This window comes from Protopterus annectens, chromosome 8.part1 (genome assembly GCF_019279795.1).
Source record: "Protopterus annectens isolate FY-2018-M chromosome 8.part1, PAN1.0, whole genome shotgun sequence".
Taxonomy (NCBI): Eukaryota; Metazoa; Chordata; order Ceratodontiformes; family Protopteridae; genus Protopterus; species Protopterus annectens.
Window position 1 is genome coordinate 419360337 of NC_056742.1, and position 21310 is coordinate 419381646.

Consider the following 21310-nt stretch of genomic DNA (forward strand, 5'->3'; position numbering starts at 1 on the left):
TTGATCATGAGCACTGGATGGTGCTGTTGCAGTCCAGGTTACCCACCCACCATCCTTCCTTCTTTGCTGGGACTTATCTGTACTTCTCTATCCTATACAACCTATGTGGTGTATTTGCTTGTAGATGAAGGTATTGTTTATTTTAGTGCATGCTTTTATAAGCAATGTTTTTAGCCTACCCTTCTGGGGGCACCTGACATGTGGGACAAGAAAAACTGAAGAAAATGGCATCGGTTGCATCTTTTATACCCCTGGTGCACTGACGTCAGGGAAGAGGCAACAGCAACCAATGCCAGACCAAGACTTTGGAATTCAGGCCGACTGCGGGTAGCCTGCCAGCAGGATAACCCAAGTGTAATGACTGCAACAGTGAATACATTCGAACATCTACATTTATGGTAGGTACACAACTGTACTTTACTGCATCATCTTTTTTGACATAGATGCAGATTCTTCCTCCTCTGACCTTTCCACACAGTGTTTGGTTTCTGTATGCATGAAACAGCATGAGACTGAAAGTTTACTGCACTATCATTTATCTTTGCCATGCAGCCATGATTCAGTAAACAAAAATCAACAAGTATTTCTCACATTGTTCTTGTTGCAAAGTTCCAGTCTAAAGTAGTCCATCTTGCTATCCAGTGATCTCACATTAGCCAGCAGTATTGTTGGTACTGCAGGCCTATAAGGGTTTGCTTTTAGCTTAACAGCAATGCCAGCTCTGCATCCTCTTTTTCTTGGTCTTTGACATCTTTTTCCTTGTCCAGCACATTCCAGAACCTTCTTCTAGCAGTTTCAGGCATATTAGAGTGTGTAAAGTTAAAATACCAACCTGTTGTGACTCTGTGAAAATTGTAGGCCCCAGATAGTTCAAGGCATCAATCCAGCAACATGTAGATGTAGACTGTTTAATTTCTAGTAACTTCTGTCTGCTGTAACTTATTGTACCTTCAATTAGAAGCTGATTTGTTCAAGGTTTTTTTGTGCAAAAGTAGACAAAATATGCATATCCTAGAATGAGCTGATACAGCCGCTGCCTCACAATGCGCCACCTTTTTTTTTTTCTATTGATATAGAAGATGTGAATTCAGAACCAGTAAGTCATACAGAATTTGGATATTATTCTCCATGACACAATAAGTAGACTAGACTCCAGAGAAGTTAAGTTGATCGATATGGATCAATGTGGTTTTGCGGCAGGAAGGCAAACATTTAACAAAATTAATGAAACAGTGATGACCCTAAGGAAAGCAAAGCATAAGAAAATGCCATTATTGTTTGTGAGTCTTGATGCAGAGAAAACATTTGATAGAGTCAGACAGGATTTCTTGATTAGGGTGATGGTACATTTGGACTCTGTATTAAGGCAGAGGCAAGAATTAAGTTTCCTCCATGACAAGCTGCATTTAAACTGAATAACCAGGCAGGGATGCCGTCTTCCCCCTTTGTTATTTGCATTATATTTAGAACCATTATAAAAGAAAACAATGGATTCACAAATTCAGCAATATAATTGGTATGGCAGTTAAGAAAAGTTATCTTGATTTGCAGATGGTATTATTTGTACTTGATAAATCCATTTCAATTTGTGGAACATTTTGAGACACTTTCAATTTTTTGGTGATATGACGATAAAAGAGTGGCTATAGCTGTAAATTATGTACTCGCATATGACTTGGTTTAGCAGTAGCTAGAATTTTGAGGATATGATACTATGAAGAATTTAGGTGGGGACGGAGCCTAGATGGACAACTGAGAGCAGTGAATTCTGAGAGCTCCATAAACTAGTATAATAATATAGGAACATTTTTATTATTTTCAAGTTTAAAACATCAGAAATCTACAGATAAACTACTAAACTACATAAATATCAATTTTGGTGGAAATATACAAAAATTTTCCTGTCAAGTAACTTGGAGATATGAGTCGCTGAATATGAACAACTCAAGGAATTCTCATCCAGGTGCTGCTTTGAAAGAAGAACTGCAATTGATATCTACCTTACAGGAACTGTCTTTGAAGATGGATGGCTTTAAAAATGGCTTAGAAAGCCTCAAATTAAATTCTCAAAAACAGACTGATACTCTTAAAAAACTATTATAGCAACACCATAAAAAATACAAATATAGAGACTTCTCTAAATGACATTGAAGGGAGACTCAAAGAGGAAGAATTCCAAAAAGAATTTCTGCTTAAACAGAATACATAGCTGCTTAACAAAATAGATGACTTAGAAAACAGGGAAAGGAGAAACAACATAAGGATCTTTGATCTGCCTGAAAACACTGAATGAGGATACATTATTTCATTCTTAACCACCTGGATTCCTGAATTTTTGACTTGAAAGAGGGACTTTCATTTGAAATTGAAAGGATGCATAGAGCACTGAGGAAACCTGCTTCTAACTCAACAAATACTCCACCTAGATCAATAGCTATAAAATTTATTTCATTTCTGGACAAGGAACTAATATTAAAATCTGCTTGGAGACAATCACCCTTAAAATACAATCAAAGCCTGATGAGGTTTGATGATGATTATTCTTCCAGAATACTAGAACAAAGGAAAAAAGGCTGGCCAATAATAAAACTGTTGAAACAAAACAACATTAAAGCAAAGCTGGCCTTTCCAGCCAATATAAAAATACTTTTTGCCAGTGAGATGAGAACCTTTAATGACTTAGAAGCTACTATATTCATTGAAAACAACAACATAGCATCTATCCCAGAAGAAATGGAATGGATGGTCCCTAGTCTTAAAAGAATAAAAGAATCAAATCCTTGGATTGATGCTAGAAAGAAAAAAAAAAAAAAATGACTCCAAGATAGTTGTCACAAAAAATAACTCTTACAACTACATCTCTCAAAGTATCAACTGATATGGTACATCACTTGTCATCTATTTTTATTTTAAAAAAGGAGGGTTTCTTAAACAACTGAGAAACAGTAATGATTTATTCGGAATGTTCAAAGAGTCCAGTAATATTTCACAAACTAAGGTAAGTCAAGATGGGTTACTATTTACGTTATATATAAGCCAAACAAAGCAACATATAATATAAACATAGATGTTTGTATTCCTCTACTTGAACTCACTGAATACTTATCTTGTTCATTTTTCATTGTTTTTACTTATAATAGTTTAAGTAATTAATTAACTAATTCAACAAGGCACCATTCATCAGAGTTCAGACTCAAATGTAACAAATTAATATCATATGTAATAGCAGTAACAGCAGAGTGTTTTGAAAAGAAAATGCTGTCATGGAAACTAATGCCTTCTTCAGTTAAAGTATGATTTAGAAATGTCATCTATATCCTGGGTGAGTAATAGTAGCAAGGTCTTGTTACAAATGCCATCATTATTCTGTCTAAATATAGTTAATATCAATTATGGCAGGTATCACAGCTACAAGTGCTGTTTGAGCAATCCTGATATGGTGTGCATGGATGCAGCTGTGTCTGGCAGCTAGTACAAATGTCATTAGTATTCTGTCTAAACATAGTTAATATCAATTATGGCAGGTATCATAGCTTCGAGTGCTGTTTGATTAAGTGTGACATGGTGTGTGTGGATGCAGCTGTTTCTGGCAGCTGTTGTATGTTGCCGTTTTTGTCTCCGGGAAGCTGTGGGTTGTGGCTTGTGATCAAGGTTTACTGATGCTTGTGTGTTAGGAAGAGACATTTGGTGTTTTTTAGACTAGATCCAGGGGAAGGGGGTGGATAAAACTGTGATTTGGGATATTTTGGCAGAGAATAGTTTACACATCTGCTGAGTGAGAGGCGGGAAGGCTGGACGAATGTGTTATCTCTTGTTGTGGGGGCTTGTTGGGAGGTTTTTCTTTTTTTATCTGCTTGCTCTCCGTTCTTTTCTTGGCTACTGCCTTGCTGAAAGGGAGGGAGTTTAGTCTTGAAGGTGCAGTGAAGTGAAGCTTTGCTTCAAGTGCATCGCGAGCCTTTGGTATGCAGTACACAGACACACTAACAGAAACAGACGCTGACAGGTTGCTATGGTAACGGAGACAGCGATGATAATGCTTAACAGCTCTGAGGAGCCTCAGAGATGATTCTTGGCAATGTTTTTGGTTTTAAATATATATATATATATATATATATATATATATATATATATATATATATATATAATAAAAGGGCTGTTTTAAACCACATGTACACATATTGATGGTCTCCCAACACTTCCTTTAGCTCATTAAGTTGATTCTCGATAAAAAAAATAAATAAAAAATAAGCACAATTTTATATTTAAAATGTATTTTGGTCCAAAAACATTAAGGACTTACATAAGAGTGGAAGTCTGAGCTTCTGTGAAAGACTAAGAGCACTTGGTCTTGTGCAGTACCCTTTGCAGTGGTCTGGGAGGTGAGCTTGCTTGGACGTGTTGGACATATGGGGATAGCTGATTCTAGGGGTGTTTGGGGTTGCCGGGAAGTGCTAGAGTGTCATCAGATTTCCTTCGTGGAAATATCTGCGGGAATGGAAGGTGTGTTGAGTGGTTCATTGGCAGAGTGGTCACTGCATGGAACAGGCTAGTAAAATGGAATATTGGTTTGGATATTTTAAGAACAGCCTAGAAACACACCACATGAACTAGTAAATGGTATTCTGGTAAAACTGGATGGGTATTGTTGCCCGTGCGTGAAGTACTGATATGTATGTATGTAAGGATGGAAATATACTTATAACAAATAAGAAACTAAAAGGGTCTCATAATTTAAAATCTATGGACTGTATAAACATGCTTGGAAGAAGCTAATAATAACAATAAGCATTACAGCTTGAGGTCTCTGAAATAACTAAGCAACAGCCAAAAAAAAAAAAAAAAAACACACAGTTATGTAATGTAGGATTTTTGTAAATCTAGACATAAAATATATAATCGTCATATAAAGCAGTCTGCTGAATTTAGATATTAAAGACATGATTTAATGACATGGGCTTGTGTATAATAACACTACTGTCTTAACTTGTCATAAATGACATACACTACATTGAATATCAAGGGGAAGCATGATGATTTTCTTATATAAGTAAATATGCATAACAAGTCATGTAATTGCTTTAACTTGAATTGTGGTTTTGTAACCCATCTTGACCATATGTAATACTTAAGCTGTTACCAAGGTAACTAATGTTTTATACATGACATCAGACTGACAAAGTTGTTCAAGGGAAACAGTATAAGCCAGAACTAGGAATGTCACAGAATGTAATAATCACATTCTTAACAAATAGTATTAAATTGACAATAATCCCTCAGTTTAACCTTTGCTGATTATACAAAATAGAATGTTGTCATTTAAATCTAAAAACTTTCTGTTTATGCCATAAACTGGCAATTTATTAATATGGAAAGGGAACTTGTAATCATTAATCACAAGTGAATTTGTTGTCTTTAACCTATAATTTCACTCATTTTATAATAAGAAATGACAGATATGAAAATCATTATGTGTAGGAAATAGGAGGAAGAGGGATGCACTGAAAATTAAAATGCACTAACTTTCAACAATGTCCACATAAAACAAACTTGATGCTTTAAGTAAGTTAACAACAAGCAAAGTGATTACTTAAATGCTGGCAAACAATGAAGTATAACTTCTGATATATCCAGTAAAATACACTGTATTATAAACATTAGGTATAAATATTATTACCATCTATTTATATTAAGTAATACATTTTGAAAGAATTTGTCAACAAGGGTGAATATGTTAAATAACTGTGTGCTATAATCTTTTACTGAGGTTTTATATATGATACATCCTACTTTACTATGATTGAATTGCTTGTCATCTATCTTTCATGTAACTATTAATTGTTTATGCAATAAGTAGACATTTACATTGTATTAGAATTCTGTCTAATCTACAATAGTACTATATCTGTTCAAAATAATATAAATATTGCTTATTCGTATTACAAATATTCTCCATATGATAAATTCAATTTATGGAGCTCAGATGTTCTGAATTGTCAAGGTATGAGCGATAATCTGCTGGTCTTAGGTTTATCCATCAGATTAGGAATGATTTTCATTCCATGGCTAATGCGGATCTTAGTTTTGTTAACATTTATCAATTTAAATTTATTTCACAAAAACATTTTTAGTATACCTGACCAAAACATTACTTTATTGGTAAACACTCAAAGTATAAAACTGATAATGTCCTTTAAAAGCTCAAACATATACTTTATAGTTATCAGAGGAAAATGTTCAATAGTCACAATAAAACAAAAAATACATAGTCTAAATAACCTAAGATGGATTTAACTTTATTATCTTTAAATACCAACTGCTTCAACAATCATAGCAAGAGATCAAATCTACTGAAATACTTAAAATTGAAAAAAGCACAAATTGTCTTCCTTCAAGAAACTCATTTCAAAACAAATGACAATTACAAATGGAATCCTAAGGAGTGTATGATATTGCGCAATCCACTTATAAGAAAAAGACAAAAGGGATAGCAACTTTATGGAAAAGAAATGCGTTTAACCCAGAAATAATTTATAAGTATGAAGATAAAGAAGGCCTTATGGCATTAGTAATAGTTAAATATATGGATCCTAGCCAATCTGTACTTGTTCCAAGGCATTGGAACAGGAACTGTTAAAAACACTTGGATTTCATTTCCAATAATTATAAAGGCAACTTAATATTAGGAGGAGATTTTAACTTTATATCTGATATTTCTGAAACTACAAATAAAAGACCGCTCCATACATCTGCTGTATCAAAAGCTTTAAACAAGTGGGTAGAATCATTTCATCTTGTGGATACTTCCAAATTTAAAGAAGATAAATCTTTGTTGTTTTCCCATCAAGATCACAGATTTGGTACCCAAACTGGAATAGATAAAATATTTGCTGCCCATGACTTACATTCTAAAAATCATTAATTTCTCAATCACTCTCTGCCCCTTTTCAGACCACAATTCATTGATACTAAAACTTCAAAATGTGTACAAACCATTAATCTTTAATTCCAGAATTCCAGCATATACAACTAAAGTTAAAGAGTTCAAACCTTGTGTATCTGAATTACAGTTCTTCTTAACTGTTAATTACACCACAGAAATAAATAAAACAGTTATATGGGACTCATTAAAAGCTCACATATATGGTAAAACCCTAACTTGGTATAAAAAAATCAGAGAATGAGATTTTGAATTATTAGATCTACAATCCAAACTTTTGTCAGTAAAAGATGAAAAAAATCAAAATTGTTTGGAGATGAAGAAAGTAGAAGTATTAAACAAAAATACAATGAAATTCTAACACATAAAACTAGTTTAGCATTAGAAAAACTAAAACTTAATACCTTGGCCACTTCTCCCAAATATTGACATACTTTATCCACAAGAATCAAAATACAATCAAAAGCTAATAACATTAAAAGTATCTTCCATGAAAAGAAAGGGAAAAATGTCTCGGATATAGGTGACATTCCTGATGTCAATAGAAATCACAATATCGAACATTTCCAAAAAGAAAATATACATATTGATCACATAAATCTAGTTGAAAAATGTCCTAATATAAAAAATACCAGAAAATTAAAACTAGATCTGCAAGCACCCATATTCTACAAAGAAATTACAGATACAATAAAAGAGGGTAAAAATAATAAAGGTCCAGGTATAGATGGCATAATTATGGAAATATATAAGCTTTTTCCTTCAAAGATACTATCCCTCTTCCATAAAACAATATTAGAAATTCAGTCACAAGCTTTAATACCACCCTCTTGGAGATATTCCTTAATCACACCAATCCTAAGAAAAAACAAATCCCCAAACCTCTGTACCTCATATAGACCTAGATCATTATTAAATAATGAGTATAAGATATTTATGACAATATTAACAGGATGAAAATACCACTATCCAAAACAATAAATAATGATCAAACTGGATTTATATATCATAGACACACAAATGACAATATTAAAAGGATAATTTCTCTTATAGATTATGTTACTAAAGAAAATAAAGAAACTATCATAATTGGTTTAGATATAGAGAAAGCCTTTGATTCCCTAAATTGGGACTAGTTATTCAAAATCCTAATTCTATTTGAATTTCCTGCATCCTTTGTTTATCTCTTAAAGAATACATATACAAATTTAGCATATATCAAATTAGGTCCTTTTACCTCTGAATCTATACATATAACAAAAGTCACTAAACAAGGATGTCCCATGTCACTGATTCTATTTGCTCTGGCTATTGAAATATTGGCAGATTCAATTCGTAACAATATAAAAATCAAAGGAATAGATGTTTATGAATAATACAATTCTAAAGTAATGCTATTTGCTGAAGACATATTACTAACATTATCTAATACAAAAGAGACATTAGAAGAATTAGATATATTAATTGAGAAATTTCACATGACTTCAGGACTCCATTTCAATAAATCTAAATTTTTATTTTTAAATAAAAAAATAACTGCAGACTAAGGGGGATCACATCATAGGGAAACAAGAATCTACCTTAAATATCTTGGAATTGAGTTATGCAATGATAATAATGAATTAGTCTCAAAAAATTAGAGTACTATCATCAATGCAATTAAAATCTCTGTGGAAAAATGGAACAAAATAATATTAACATTTGAAGATAGATTACAGTTAATAAAAATTGTTTTACTGTCCAAGATCCTATATGTAGCCTTGGCAATACAACCAGAAAAGAATATACTTAAAGAAATAAATTCATGCTTAATAAATTTTTTATGGTTTCCCAAAAGAGACAGAATAGCTTTAATATATCACATCAGACCATGGAAACAGAGAGGATTAAACTTTCCTGATATAGAAACATATATAAAAGCATCAATATCTGAAACAATCTCAGATTGGATAATTCCAAATTACTCTGCAAATTGGAAAGAATTACTAACTGTAATATAAATAAATTTGATTTACAAAAAAAAAATTCAAATAACAGATAAAAACAATTTGCCATGGCACATAGGCATTAGTATGCAAGATAACATAACTAAACCCACTAAAACTCATATGATTAATTATTACATTGACTAATTTAGGAAAATTATTAATGAAAATATAGATTTAAAAATCTGGTTTGATTGTCTAACACCATTTATAGTCACAAAGAACTTTCCACATAAAATATATAGAGAAATTATTAATTCCTGGGAGCAGAAAGGATTTGTTTGTTGGCTCCAATGTATCAAAGAACTAAAAGTTTTAATTATGCAAGTAATAAAAACAACATACAAAATTCCACAACAGGACTGGCTAAGGTAATGGTTGCTGCCATAGATCCCAATAGCTGTAGTACAAGGCATGCTGGTACAGATGTCTGTGGAGGAGGACTTGAATCTGGCTTCTTACGTTTGAGAGCATGTGAGGAGGAAGGCAAGCTTGACAGGACGTTGTGTTGAAAATTGCTCCAATTAATTCCAGTGCTCTTGCTGGAGACATTTGTGATTTGTCCATGTTGATTGTGGTACCTAAGTGAAGAGCAAGGCCTTGAGTGTTAAGAGAGACTGAGAATGAGATGATTTCTGGTCGTGGTGGTAAGGAGCCAATCACTTAAATATGGAAACACCTGGAATCCTTGTAGTCGGAGATGAGCTACAACTGCCATACATTTGGTGAACACTCTTGGGGGCTGTCGAGAGACCAAAGGGCAGTACCCTGAACTGATAGTGACTGGCTCCCAGTTGGAAGAGAAGAAATCTCCGGGAGCGTTTGTCCATCTTTATGTGATAATACACATCCTGGAGGTCTATAGAGCACATCCAATTGTCCTTCCCCAGAAAGGGGAGGATGGAATGTACCGTGACCATCCAAAATTTTTGAGGTTTTATGAATTTGTTTAGTAAGCTGAGATCCAGGATAGGTCTCCAGTCCCCTGTCTTTTTTGGTACTAAAAAGAACCTCAAGTAAAACCCGGATCCTCTCTGGTCTGGTGGGACTGGTTGGATGACTTTTTTCCTTAGCAGCTTTTCGATTTCTAAGGCTGCAGCCTCCCTCTGACTGAGTGGGACATTGGGAAGTCATTTTATGCTTCTGGGAGTAAGATTGAATGGGATATGATAGCCTATGGATATTATTCTCTGCACCATGCATCTGTTGTTATGAGTTTCCAGGCCTGTAGGTGTAGGAAAAATTGACTGCCGACTACTTCCAGAGGAAAGCAATTGAGCCACTGTTCAGGAGCACTGGTAGGGTCGGCCAGAGAAGGAATCTCTAGTGCGCTGGTTGCACGGACCCCCTCTGCCTTGAAGGGGGCGTCTTCCAGATTAGTTGCCCCCTCTGCCCCAGGGGGATTGCTCATCACAAGTGTCACAAAAAGATCCTTGGGACTTCTTGATCCAAAATTTTCCTCCCCTCTTGTTCCTGGAATAGGATCTCTGGGGGGTGGGAAAATGTATGCCCACAGCAGTCAAAGTCTTTATGTCCTTCTCACTACGTGATAGTGTGTCTCTTACTTTGGGACTAAAAAGGGAAGATTCGTCAACAGGCGCTTTGACAAAGAAAGATTTAAAGGGGTCCGTGAAATCACACAAACACATCCAAACATGCTGTCTTATGACGATGCGGCTGCTTGAGCTGCCCCCTTGGTGGTGTGAGAGATTAAGAGCATCAAGGAGTTCGAGATGTATTCCAGGGTAGCCAGCAGAGAGGCAACAATATCTCGCACCTCATCAGGCAGTACCCCTGCCAAAGAGGCAGACATTTCTAAGATTAGGTCTCTTTGGAGGTGAGTAAAGTGTGCCAGATAATTCAGTGATTGGATGGCAAAGGTCGCTGAAGTGTAGGCCCACTTCTGCAGTCTGTCCACAGCCCGAGACTCCCTGTTCGGGGGATAGACAGTGGATCTATTTTCTGCCAGTTCCTTGTTGGTGGCCACCGCCATGACCATGGAATCAACTACCAGCTGCTTGGACCAATTGGGCTGGTCTTCAGGGGTGGATAAAATGTTATTTGTCCTCCAGAGGATAGGTTCTATGTTGTCTGGGGCCTTCCAGGCATGCTGCATAAAAAGGTTTAACAAGCTTATCTGCAGGTGTGGTCACCCAGGAAGTAGATGGCCAAGCACAGAAGGCCTGCAAGAACACCGAAAGATTGGAGGACTTTCAGTCTCCCCTCTGCTTGATGATCTCGAGAATTTCTCTGAATGAGACGTCTTCCGGGGGAGACCATGGGGACCCTTCTCCCTCATCGCAACTGGTGCTTTCGGTGATGGATTCCTCAGGGGAATCAAGGTGCTTCCTCTTGCACAGTTTCTTCCAGGGTGATTTCCCAGTGGGATCTTCTGAGGAGGACTCCAGAGAAAGGGTTTCCTTCAAGGGAAGGTCTTGTGGCTCCCATGCTCGGGATCCCAGAGTAGGGGGTTGGGACAGCTGCATGCTAGAGGGGGGTTCTGGTGTCGATGCCAATGATGCCAATGGTACCAACTGTGAGCCTGTTGAGGCAAGGACCCTCTCCATCACCTGGAAAGCAGGCATGCCCATGGATGGCAGCCTGGAACCGAGAGGGACAACCTCAGAACTGCGGTCACACTTCGCCCTGAGGAGCCCGCCTCCTGGATGAGGAGCTCTGAGAGGACCGGTATTTGCCGGGGGAGCAGTGGCCATAGACAACACCACCGAAAAAATAGGCACCGAAGTAAGAGCCACGGTGCTGATAGACCAATCACTGGTCCAAGAGTGCACCAGTTCCAATGGAGCCATTGCACCAAGAGTAATCGGTGCAGACAGGGAAGCCTCCACAGTCGGAACTGAGACAGAATGCGATGGCCATCGGTACCAAAGTCTCTGGACCTGGGAGGAGGCCGGAGGAGGATATACAGGTGAATATGCCTTGAAAGCTTTTCTTCCAAGAGTGAAGGAAGACCTAGCAGGGGTGGGTAATCCTCTAGCTGCCAAAAGCTGGTCCACAACCCTCACTACATCTTGTTCTGAAAGACTCCTGGTCGATCTCAAGGAAGCTGCTGAAGGAGATTCAGGTCTCTCAAGAAATGGAAAAAACTGGTGTCCCAAAAAAGGGTCATAAGTGGGAGAATATCTGGTTCTGGGAAGGTGTTCGACCTTCGGAACCAGTGGTGTTAGTGGTGCTGTATGAGACATTGGCACCTTGGCCGGGGATGGTGCCAATGCAGGTACAGTAGTCTGAGCCTGTGTCAAAACCAAGGTCGGCAACGAGGATGCTGCCAAAGCTAGTACAGTGGTTGGAGTCAGAATTAAGGGCAGCACCGAGGGAGAAGACATGGAGCCTGGTACCAAAGTAGTCTGCACCGAAAGCGCGGGAGAAGCCTAGTGTTGACTCGGTTCCGAAGAGGACGGAGATGTCGGAACAGAGTGACTCTGTTTTTCTTTATGTTTCGTATGCTTAGGAGCTGCTGAGACCTCCATCCCAGAAAGAGCCTCTGAGAATGGAGTTTTCATCATACCCCTCAGAATTAGCTTGTTCTTACGTTCAACCAATGTGCGATTGCTGATGCTGGAACAAATATCACAGGATACATTGATGTGGTCATCGCCCAAACAATAAACACACCGGTCGTGACTGTCTGAGTTGGGCATCTTACGCCCACATTTATCACACTGTTTAAATCCTAGTTTTACTTTATCAGACACCATGAAATTACACTATAGTCCTAAACTACAATTTAACCAACCAAAACAACAGCAGCAAGGTTAAAGAAGAAGAGTTTTTTTAAGTGGATAAAAAGGAAAGGAGTACCAATAATGGTACTAAGAAATACCACAAAGAGGTAGGAAAGGGACTGCCAAAGGTAGGGGAGGAGGACAGTACTATTATCGATAAAATATACATCCTTTACACAATCCTGGAAAGTTTTTAGTTGGAAATGCTTGCACAGAGCATTCTTAACCCCAGATAGAATCAGTAAAATTAGTTCTTCCATAAAAGGAATATGTTGGAGATGTGAGCAAGTACACAGTACAGACTGGAACCACATTTTCTTTGATTGTGTTAAAATTAAGCCATTTTGGAATGGTATTAATAACTTTCTACAAGCTTTATTTAATGAATCATTTTATTTAACTAAAGCTCTTGTATTATTAAATGTGAACGAAGGTCCTCATTTGAACAGGTCAAACATTTATCTAGTGTGGACTAAAATTGCAATTTCAAGGAAGTGTATAAGAAGAAGATGGAATACAAACACAATACCAACTTTGGAAGACTTCTACAGCTGCTACTTCTACTGAAGACCACAGCATTATTGGAAATTAAAATTAAAGAACTAAGAATTTATCCAAAGCCATTTATCAACAACCCTCGGGGAGAATTATCATTGATGACACTATACAATAATTGATCAGACAATCTGATAATGGATTGGACATACTTATAAAGTAACTGTATACATTAAGATCTGTTATAGTGTCAGGCTAATGTAAATAGTGTACATAGTTATTTAAGATGTTATGTATAAATACTATGGAATTCATTCAAATGTATTTGAAAAATAAAACAAATAAGAAAAAAAAGGATTTAGATGTATAAATAAAAAAAGTGTTATGGCAAATAAGGATATGTGGTGAGACCACTTTATTTTATTTTTTATTTTATTTAAATGCATTTACTGGCATAGAGCACTGATCAATAATGACCATTTGCAGGCCCAGATGAAGTGAAAAATGTTCTCACGTAGCAAACAACAGATGTAGAGAATATAAAGGAAAAAAAAATTGATAAACAATAGTAAAATATAAGTCCAACTAAGCAAAACATGATACAAATACTGAGAAATGGTAACCTCATATTTATGGAAATGGATATTATTATACAAGTAATATGCAAGCAGTGAAAATGTTTAGTCCCCCTTTAGTGTGGTACACAGGTCAGGTATATTCTATCAACCACAGGAGAAGTTGTGGATAATTAAAGAGCTGAAGGAATTTATTTGGGAGGAGAAGACAGCAAAACTTAAACAGGATAAGTTGATTCTCCACATAGAACCCTGATTTGAAGAGGTACTTTACAGCTATCCAATTAAGGCTTATAAGTAACTCGTGCATAAACTTATAAATCAAAGTAGAAAATGATGATGTTGAAACTCAGGAGTGTGAGAGAAAAGGAGAGGCTAGGATTTTGGATTTAAGTCCTTAAGGTGAATAGCAATAACCATGCAGAATATTATATTCATAATATATTCTATGAGTTATGCCAGCACAGAAATGGATAAGTATGATTTTTACTAATAGCAATGTCTGCAAGTGATGGTACAAAATACTAGGTAAGAGGAGCTGGGATTTACTGAATTAAATTAGCAAGGGAACCAAGATATCAGAAGCAAATAACGTGGGAGGGGAAAGGTAATAGAGCAGATCACGACTTAAGAAGATGTTGACTATAGCAGAGATTAATGTTCCTATCAATGACTGATAAGAGTATAAACCAAGAGAAAGGGGTAGGGAAGTACTAAGTGAAAGACCAGCTCTGGTAAAGTTTTAGTTGATTCTAGAACACAAGATGCTACTAAAAAAGGAATATGTGTAGAGCATACAAAATGGTGCCATTACAACTATCAGAACCAATCAGAGGAAGTTAGAAATGATTGGGAAAAGAGAATGGAAAGTCAATTTACAAAGAAACAAAATAAGTAAATATGTGGGGCTCTGAAGAATGTGACAAAAGTCCAGAAGGTTTAGAATCTTTGCATGGATGTATTTGCTTAGATATATTTATACCCTAAGAAGACTTCAGAGGATTTTCCCTCAGGTAAATACATGCTGGAGTTGTGATGGAAAGAGAAAGGTAAATGGGAATATGTTTTTGGAGGGGTATTAATGAGTTGGCAGATTTTCAAAATTTCCTCTGGAGTACTTTGCTAGAAAAGTTTTGGGAAGAAATGGTAGTAACTGAGGAAAATATTCTTTTGAGCTGGGATACAGAATCTTAATTGCGTAGACATAGATACAACATAGAAATGGAATCTTTAGAAAAGAGAGGAACAAATTTAATTTACAAAAATAAAGTTTTGGGGAACAATATCTGCAGAGTAACTTCAGAAAGGAGTGATATTGAATGAAAGGCAGGAATTGAATAATTTATGTAACATTAGAGAGGATAGAAATTGTTAAAAAGCAAATCCATATGCTTATTGCGTGACAGTAATAATGGGATCTGTTACAGTTTTCCCGTTTCTGTATTTGAATTCAAGTTGCAGTTTAAAATGTGATGGATGTAATAAAGAAAGATGTTTAAAAAATAGAGTAAGAATATTCCCAGATGTAATACACATTTTCATACCAGTTACTAATTAACAGGTTTAGTATAAAACATGACCATAAAATTGTTAAGGAAAGTGCTAAGTGATAAGCTTAAAATCTACTGCACAAGTTCACTGAGGCCATATAATATGGCAGTGGTTCTTTTTAGACATTGTTAAAAAAAGCAGAGTAAATCAAGCACTGTTTCAAAGCAAGCAGAAGCTTTCCTGATATCTCTAGAACTCATAATGGGTCATAGGAAATTCAAGGCAATTGAGTCTAGTGGTCATTTTTGCCTTGTCAGTACCCACCCGCAGACTGAAACTTCCTATCTTGAGCAAGGCCAGACCAGTAAGGCCTGCGGTCAGTTTGTGATTACCCATCCAATCATCCACTTCTCATTTGAAGGAAAATAGTGATTAATTTGTAGTGGGAGCCATTCTGAAGGTGAGAGAAGTGCTGTATAATGAACCGCTCTCTCCACCTTGTTTTATTTATCTTGCAGTGAAGCTTTAGATCCCTTATTCTGATATTTGTGGGAGTGTTCAATTTGTGCAGATACAAAAGATCCTAGATTACTGGATCTCTAATGTGTCAGAAGGCTAAATAAAGGGACGGAGTGTCCAGTCTTTTCTGGTAGCTTACATTTTTAGGCCAGTGTTGAATCTTAGATAGGAACCTCTGAGGTCTTTCTAGTTGTTTGATAAGTTTAGTGAGGTGCATCCTAAAGGGGCCATTGTATTTAATAACTGACCTAATCAATGATGAATATAATGGGGCAATGATTTCTCTGGATGTGAAAGATATCACCTTGGTGGTCAGCTGGTGCTAAGTAGAAGGACTTCTTGACTAGTTTTTTTTTTACGTGAAGGCTTTGTTCACAGTGGCAAACCTAAATTAAATCACGTCGCACATTTCAGACAGTAACTCTTAAGATGTATTGTAAACCTCTGGAAGAGATAATAATGTCCTTAATAAGAATAAAGCTGGTGATTTAGTATTATTGGATCAATAACAGAATTCCTTTGCCAAAGAGCAGTGCTTCTTAAACTTTGTTTCATTTTTGAACATGTTGCAGTAGACCAGAGGTGCTGTTTCAGATTGTACTTGGCCCTAGCGAGGGCATTCATAATCATCAAATGCAGTGGTGTTGGAGTAAAGCTAGCACAACTAAATAGGATAACATAAACAGAAAGTGGGTGCATAGATGGATATGAGAAAGAAAACAATGAATAAAGTATTTGAAAAACTCTGCTGCCACATATGGTGTGCCGTGGGGGTTAGGACTATTAACTTTGTTGTTCAGTATCTTTTCTGTCTTTTGGCTTTTCCTGGTTAGGGGTCGCCACAGCTGATTTCCCATCCACTATTGACTGGCAGTAGATTTTTACAGTGTCAAGTTGCCAGCCTGGTGCCCAGCCTTCACAGAAAACACACACACACCTACCTGCATGTCTTTAAAGTTCACTTGATTGCAATAAAAATCAGAGGATCATTTATAGGTAACTAATCAATCAGTTGTAAAATAACATGTGTAGTGACATTGTGAATGGACTTTATTTCAAGAACACCTTTCAGTAACATGGATAGTGTGAAATCCACAATTTTAAATTTATTGTAAATAAATGTGTTCTAGTAATATTTGGTATTTAACTTGTCCAATGTAGTGAGAAAAACTTTTGAGGGTGGTACATTAAATCTTACAGAGCAATACAGGTTGGTAAGCCCTTGAAGAACCCAATACCCCAATATGCATCACTGATGAGAGCTTTCTTAGAGTATAACAGAGAAATAATATCACACAAGCAGTGCACGAGGTTGGGGAATTAAAATCACTTTCAGTTTTCTCAACCACATTGACTTATTTAGGGCAGACCTGTGCTTAGACTTCATATTTAGTTATCTTTGAATCTGTATTTAAACTACAAAAAAAAAAAAAAAACATGCTTACATGGGATCATTTAAACTTAAAAGATACATCAGAGGGTTAAAGCCTTGAATGGAGATTAGGTAACAGATTGAGATGATAGGTTTGACTAGGTCGGCCCATCCTGGGATGTGGGCAGATTAGGCAGTGGAATGCCCCATTCCCCTTGCAGAATGGACAAGGATGCCAATGGCTTGTCCTGAAGACATACTGTAGGCCAATCAAGCCACCAATGGGTAGCTACCTTCATAGTGGGCATACAGAAACATGCATATATGTGGAGAAGGCATTGTAACCATGAACTGATGTAGTTTACTCATTCCCCTGCCTGGAGGATGGGAGTTAGGGCATCATAAATGTTCTCATAGCCAGGATGCAAGCAGCTCTCATGGCGTTCTAAATAGTGGCCACTAGGATGGCTATTGCCTTCATGGTTATGGAGGACTCCCCAACATGGAAGAAGGAAAAGGACTCAAAATCCAATTGGAGGAGACTTGATGGGTGAGCGGCACTAGGACAAAAGCCACCTTGAAAAAAATATTTGTAGCAGTGGAAAAAGGAATATGGTTGTAACGTATCACTTCCGGGACACTGACATGAGAATTGAGACAGTTCAAGCACTGATTAAAGGCATTTAGCCTTCTTTGCTCCTGACAATGTTTTAAGCATGTCAGCACTGTCTTGAATAAAATCTTAATAAAAATATTTTTACAGCAATGAAGAAAATGAATACTAATTAAAAAAAAAATCACTTTTTTGAAGTTTAAGTAAACAGAACTACAGTAGTATGACTTCCTAAATTTTATGTGCTGATTGGCAGAGTGCAGAAAATTCTTATCTAATGACTTAAAATACATTATTAATAAAGAATAAATATTTGTAGCAACATGCGTGTATGACAATTAACTAAGAAATGATGGTCATTATATTGCAAAAACATATGCAATTAAAATATGCTGGCTCGTCTACTACAGCACAATACTATTTAAGATCTCTTGGGTAAAAGCCAAAGGCCTATAAGGATATTTTCCCTCATTTACCAGTTGATTAATCATTTTTGTATACAACTCTTAATTCCTTTCATCGTCTGAGGCATACATGCTGGTATAGCAGCCCAACATGATTCCTTGTCCCAGTACTGCATTTTTCATGAAACTAAACAGAGTCGGTCTCAATCTATATCTATATGAATGTCTTGAATGATGTTGTCATAGCTGAAAGGTCTTCTGCAACAGGATCCAAACAAAGTGGTAAATATTTGCTTCATGCAATACCTCTCAACTTATTTGCTCAATAATTCTGGACAAAGCCAAAAGTAATGGGGAGAAAGAGGCACAAAATCACAGACAGTTTTGGATGTTACTTTAATTCAGTTAAAAAATTATAAAACATGCTTTGCATCAGCATGCATTTTTTGAACAGTAAGAAGTATGAATATAAAACATGCTTCGTTGTTGTCTTTCGGCTTTTCCCGGTTAGGGGTCGCCAAAACGGAACTCTGGTCCGCTGATGATTGGCAGTAGATTTTCATGACCGCTTAGGTGCCAGCTCGACGTTCAACCTTCAACGAAGGCATGCCCATTTACACATGTCTTTCGAACACCCACCCAACCACGGGGAGGACATGCAGACTCCACACAGAAGGCACTCCCCGCACTCCAGCCGAGAATCGACTGGGAGAACCTCTTGCTGTGAGGCAACAACGCTGCCGCTGCACCACCGCGGAAGTTTGAACAATAAGTATGAATATAAAACATGCTTTGCATCAGCATGCGTTTTTTGAACAATAAGAAGTATGAATATAAAACATGCTTTGCATCAGCATGCGTTTTTTTGAACAGTAAGAAGTATGAAACTTTAATGGATAGCATTATTAACAGACTGTAGTCCTCAATGATTTAAGAGAGAATGAAAGATTTAAGAGAGACAGGTCAAACATATAAGGAAAAATTAGGGTCAGCTAAAAGATATGTTGGAGGCACCTTTCTGATACGTCAGTGGATTAGTGTGTGACAAAGTGAACTACATTTATACAGGATGTTTCACATTTAATGATTAAACACTGCAATATAAACTGTATTCATGTCCTTGTACCTCTACATTTTCAGGGCATCCCAGCCTACTGAAGGTTTGCCACAAAGAACCGTAGACATTTAACATAAAAAACAAATACTCTATACTAATTTACTGTTAGATTTCAGTAAAGAAAACATATACTTGTGGTGTAAAAGAACTATCATACATTATGCCTCTTCTATGGCACAGAACAGTCTTGTAGTTGGAATGAGAATATAAATAGGGATATGGGTTGAAATCCACCACATGGTGGTGTTGAAGGTCTAAAGTTTTCATAAGCTTGTATTTTTTTTTTTGAGCCAGTTCTGGTAAGTTTGGATTCCATGAAAGTGTCATGGGTAAACCGAAATGGTCCTATTCAACAGTTCACAGACAGCAATTTCCTTAAAAAAAGACTATCTGAGTTTCCAAGGAAGAGCAGAGACCACACATATTTATCAAAAAACAAATATCTTGTTATATATGACAAGATGAGTTAAGAAAAACTGGCCTTCAGTTTTTAATTGCAGTGGTAGGAAAGTGACAAAATCTATGATGCTGTTTGACTTTAGGCCACTTACAGGATCTGTATTTTCTCCGAACAGGAATGAAGAAGCATATTAAGAATGTTCATTTAGAAGCATATGGCTGTCACGCAATACATGCTCCCTTCTGTAGGTATGCCACCAAGATGATTTATGTTCCTGTTATTTTTCCTGAAGACATCCTTACTATCAACTCATTTTACATCCTTTGTTCTGGTACTTTCACAAATGCTATCCCTTATAGTGATAATATGCCATCTCCAGAGGTACTGACTATAAACAATGTATAATTAAGAGATAAAGGTGTGAGGACAGTGGATGTAAATGCTGTTGGCCAAGAAATATCTGAATTTCATTTTTTTTAACAAAGTATTACTTCCAAAGCAACTGTCACAACACACAATTACAAACCTAAAAACATAGTTGACTGTACACAGATTACAGCTCATCTTTGCTACTGCAGGTAAATGTGAAAGGCAGTTGCCAAGGTTATTAATTTTCCTTTCTTTTACTTTCAGGCTGAGAGGAAATCAACTTACAGATGAAGAACAACAGAATTTTGAAAAAACAGATGAAAGACTTACGTTCTGACCTCCTGTTTGCAGACTATAATTTGTTTCTTGTACTATGTTGTGCTTGCTTTAGGAGAATATTTTTTTATAATTAATAAATGTTTATTTATAAAGTTGTACTTTCACAGTTAATTTATTTTATGTTTTTATGGAGTCTGCACAAAAGAGTATTTTTTTAATAAAATTTTGTGAACAATTGTTCAAAGCCTGGAATGATGAAAAGATTACATCCATCAGCAAATTGCCACAATAAAATATTGTCTTTTCCTAAGATGTGGCAGTCTTGTAGTGTGTATTTAGAATTAAGAATGCAGAGGATCTTAATCTTTTGAACGTGTCTGCCGTGATTTCACTGCATTCTGAATTTACTTCACTTGTATATCCCACAAAGCCACCTTAGAAGCTTTATTTCTTTACGAAATTTCATGTATTTTTCTTTAGTAGGGTGTCTGTCTCTTTATGACACAGTATGTGAAGGGCTCCAAGCAGCAGTTTTCTACCACATTTTATAGTTGTGTTGTTCTGGAGCACTGTGATTGGCTCCATGATGGAGCTGTGACTCCTTTATGATCAACAGCCATAAGTATGATCCCAAAGAGCTCCGACAGGTTAAAAACAGGAAAATCAAGTAAAAAAAAAAAAAGTAACATAATTGCCCCACACCACTACTACCACCACTCACACCACTGATATTTGATGCTGTGTCCTTTATTCCCCTACTATTTATAAATTCTACCTCTAAAATTACTGTACCTTGAGAAAAGGAGAAATCCCTGAGATCCCACAGTCTTGGTCTTTAAATTCAAGAGACAGGAATTTTACACTGGAGTGGCGATCACTACTGCATTTTTTTTATGCCTTGCAGACATTTTGCATTTGTGATGTGTTCTGGCTGCTGCACAGATTTTAGAACTGAAGTGGCCTTTTCCAAAGATCACCTTCTTATGTCAGTCTAGTTCTGACCAATAT

At 36.5% G+C, this 21310-nt stretch overlaps 1 protein-coding gene across 3 annotated transcripts in view; it reads left to right on the plus strand.

The window, feature by feature from the left end:
* Nucleotides 1-20590, plus strand: part of NOD2 (nucleotide binding oligomerization domain containing 2) — a 1141123-nt gene extending 1120533 nt beyond the window's left edge. For all 3 annotated transcript variants that reach the window (XM_044081989.1, XM_044081990.1, XM_044081991.1), the window contains one exon: nt 20288-20590. In XM_044081989.1, the coding sequence (XP_043937924.1) occupies nt 20288-20360 (73 nt within the window). In that variant the 3' untranslated portion in view covers nt 20361-20590. The remainder of the gene's footprint in view (nt 1-20287) is intronic.
* The last annotated feature ends 720 nt before the right edge of the window (nt 20591-21310 follow it).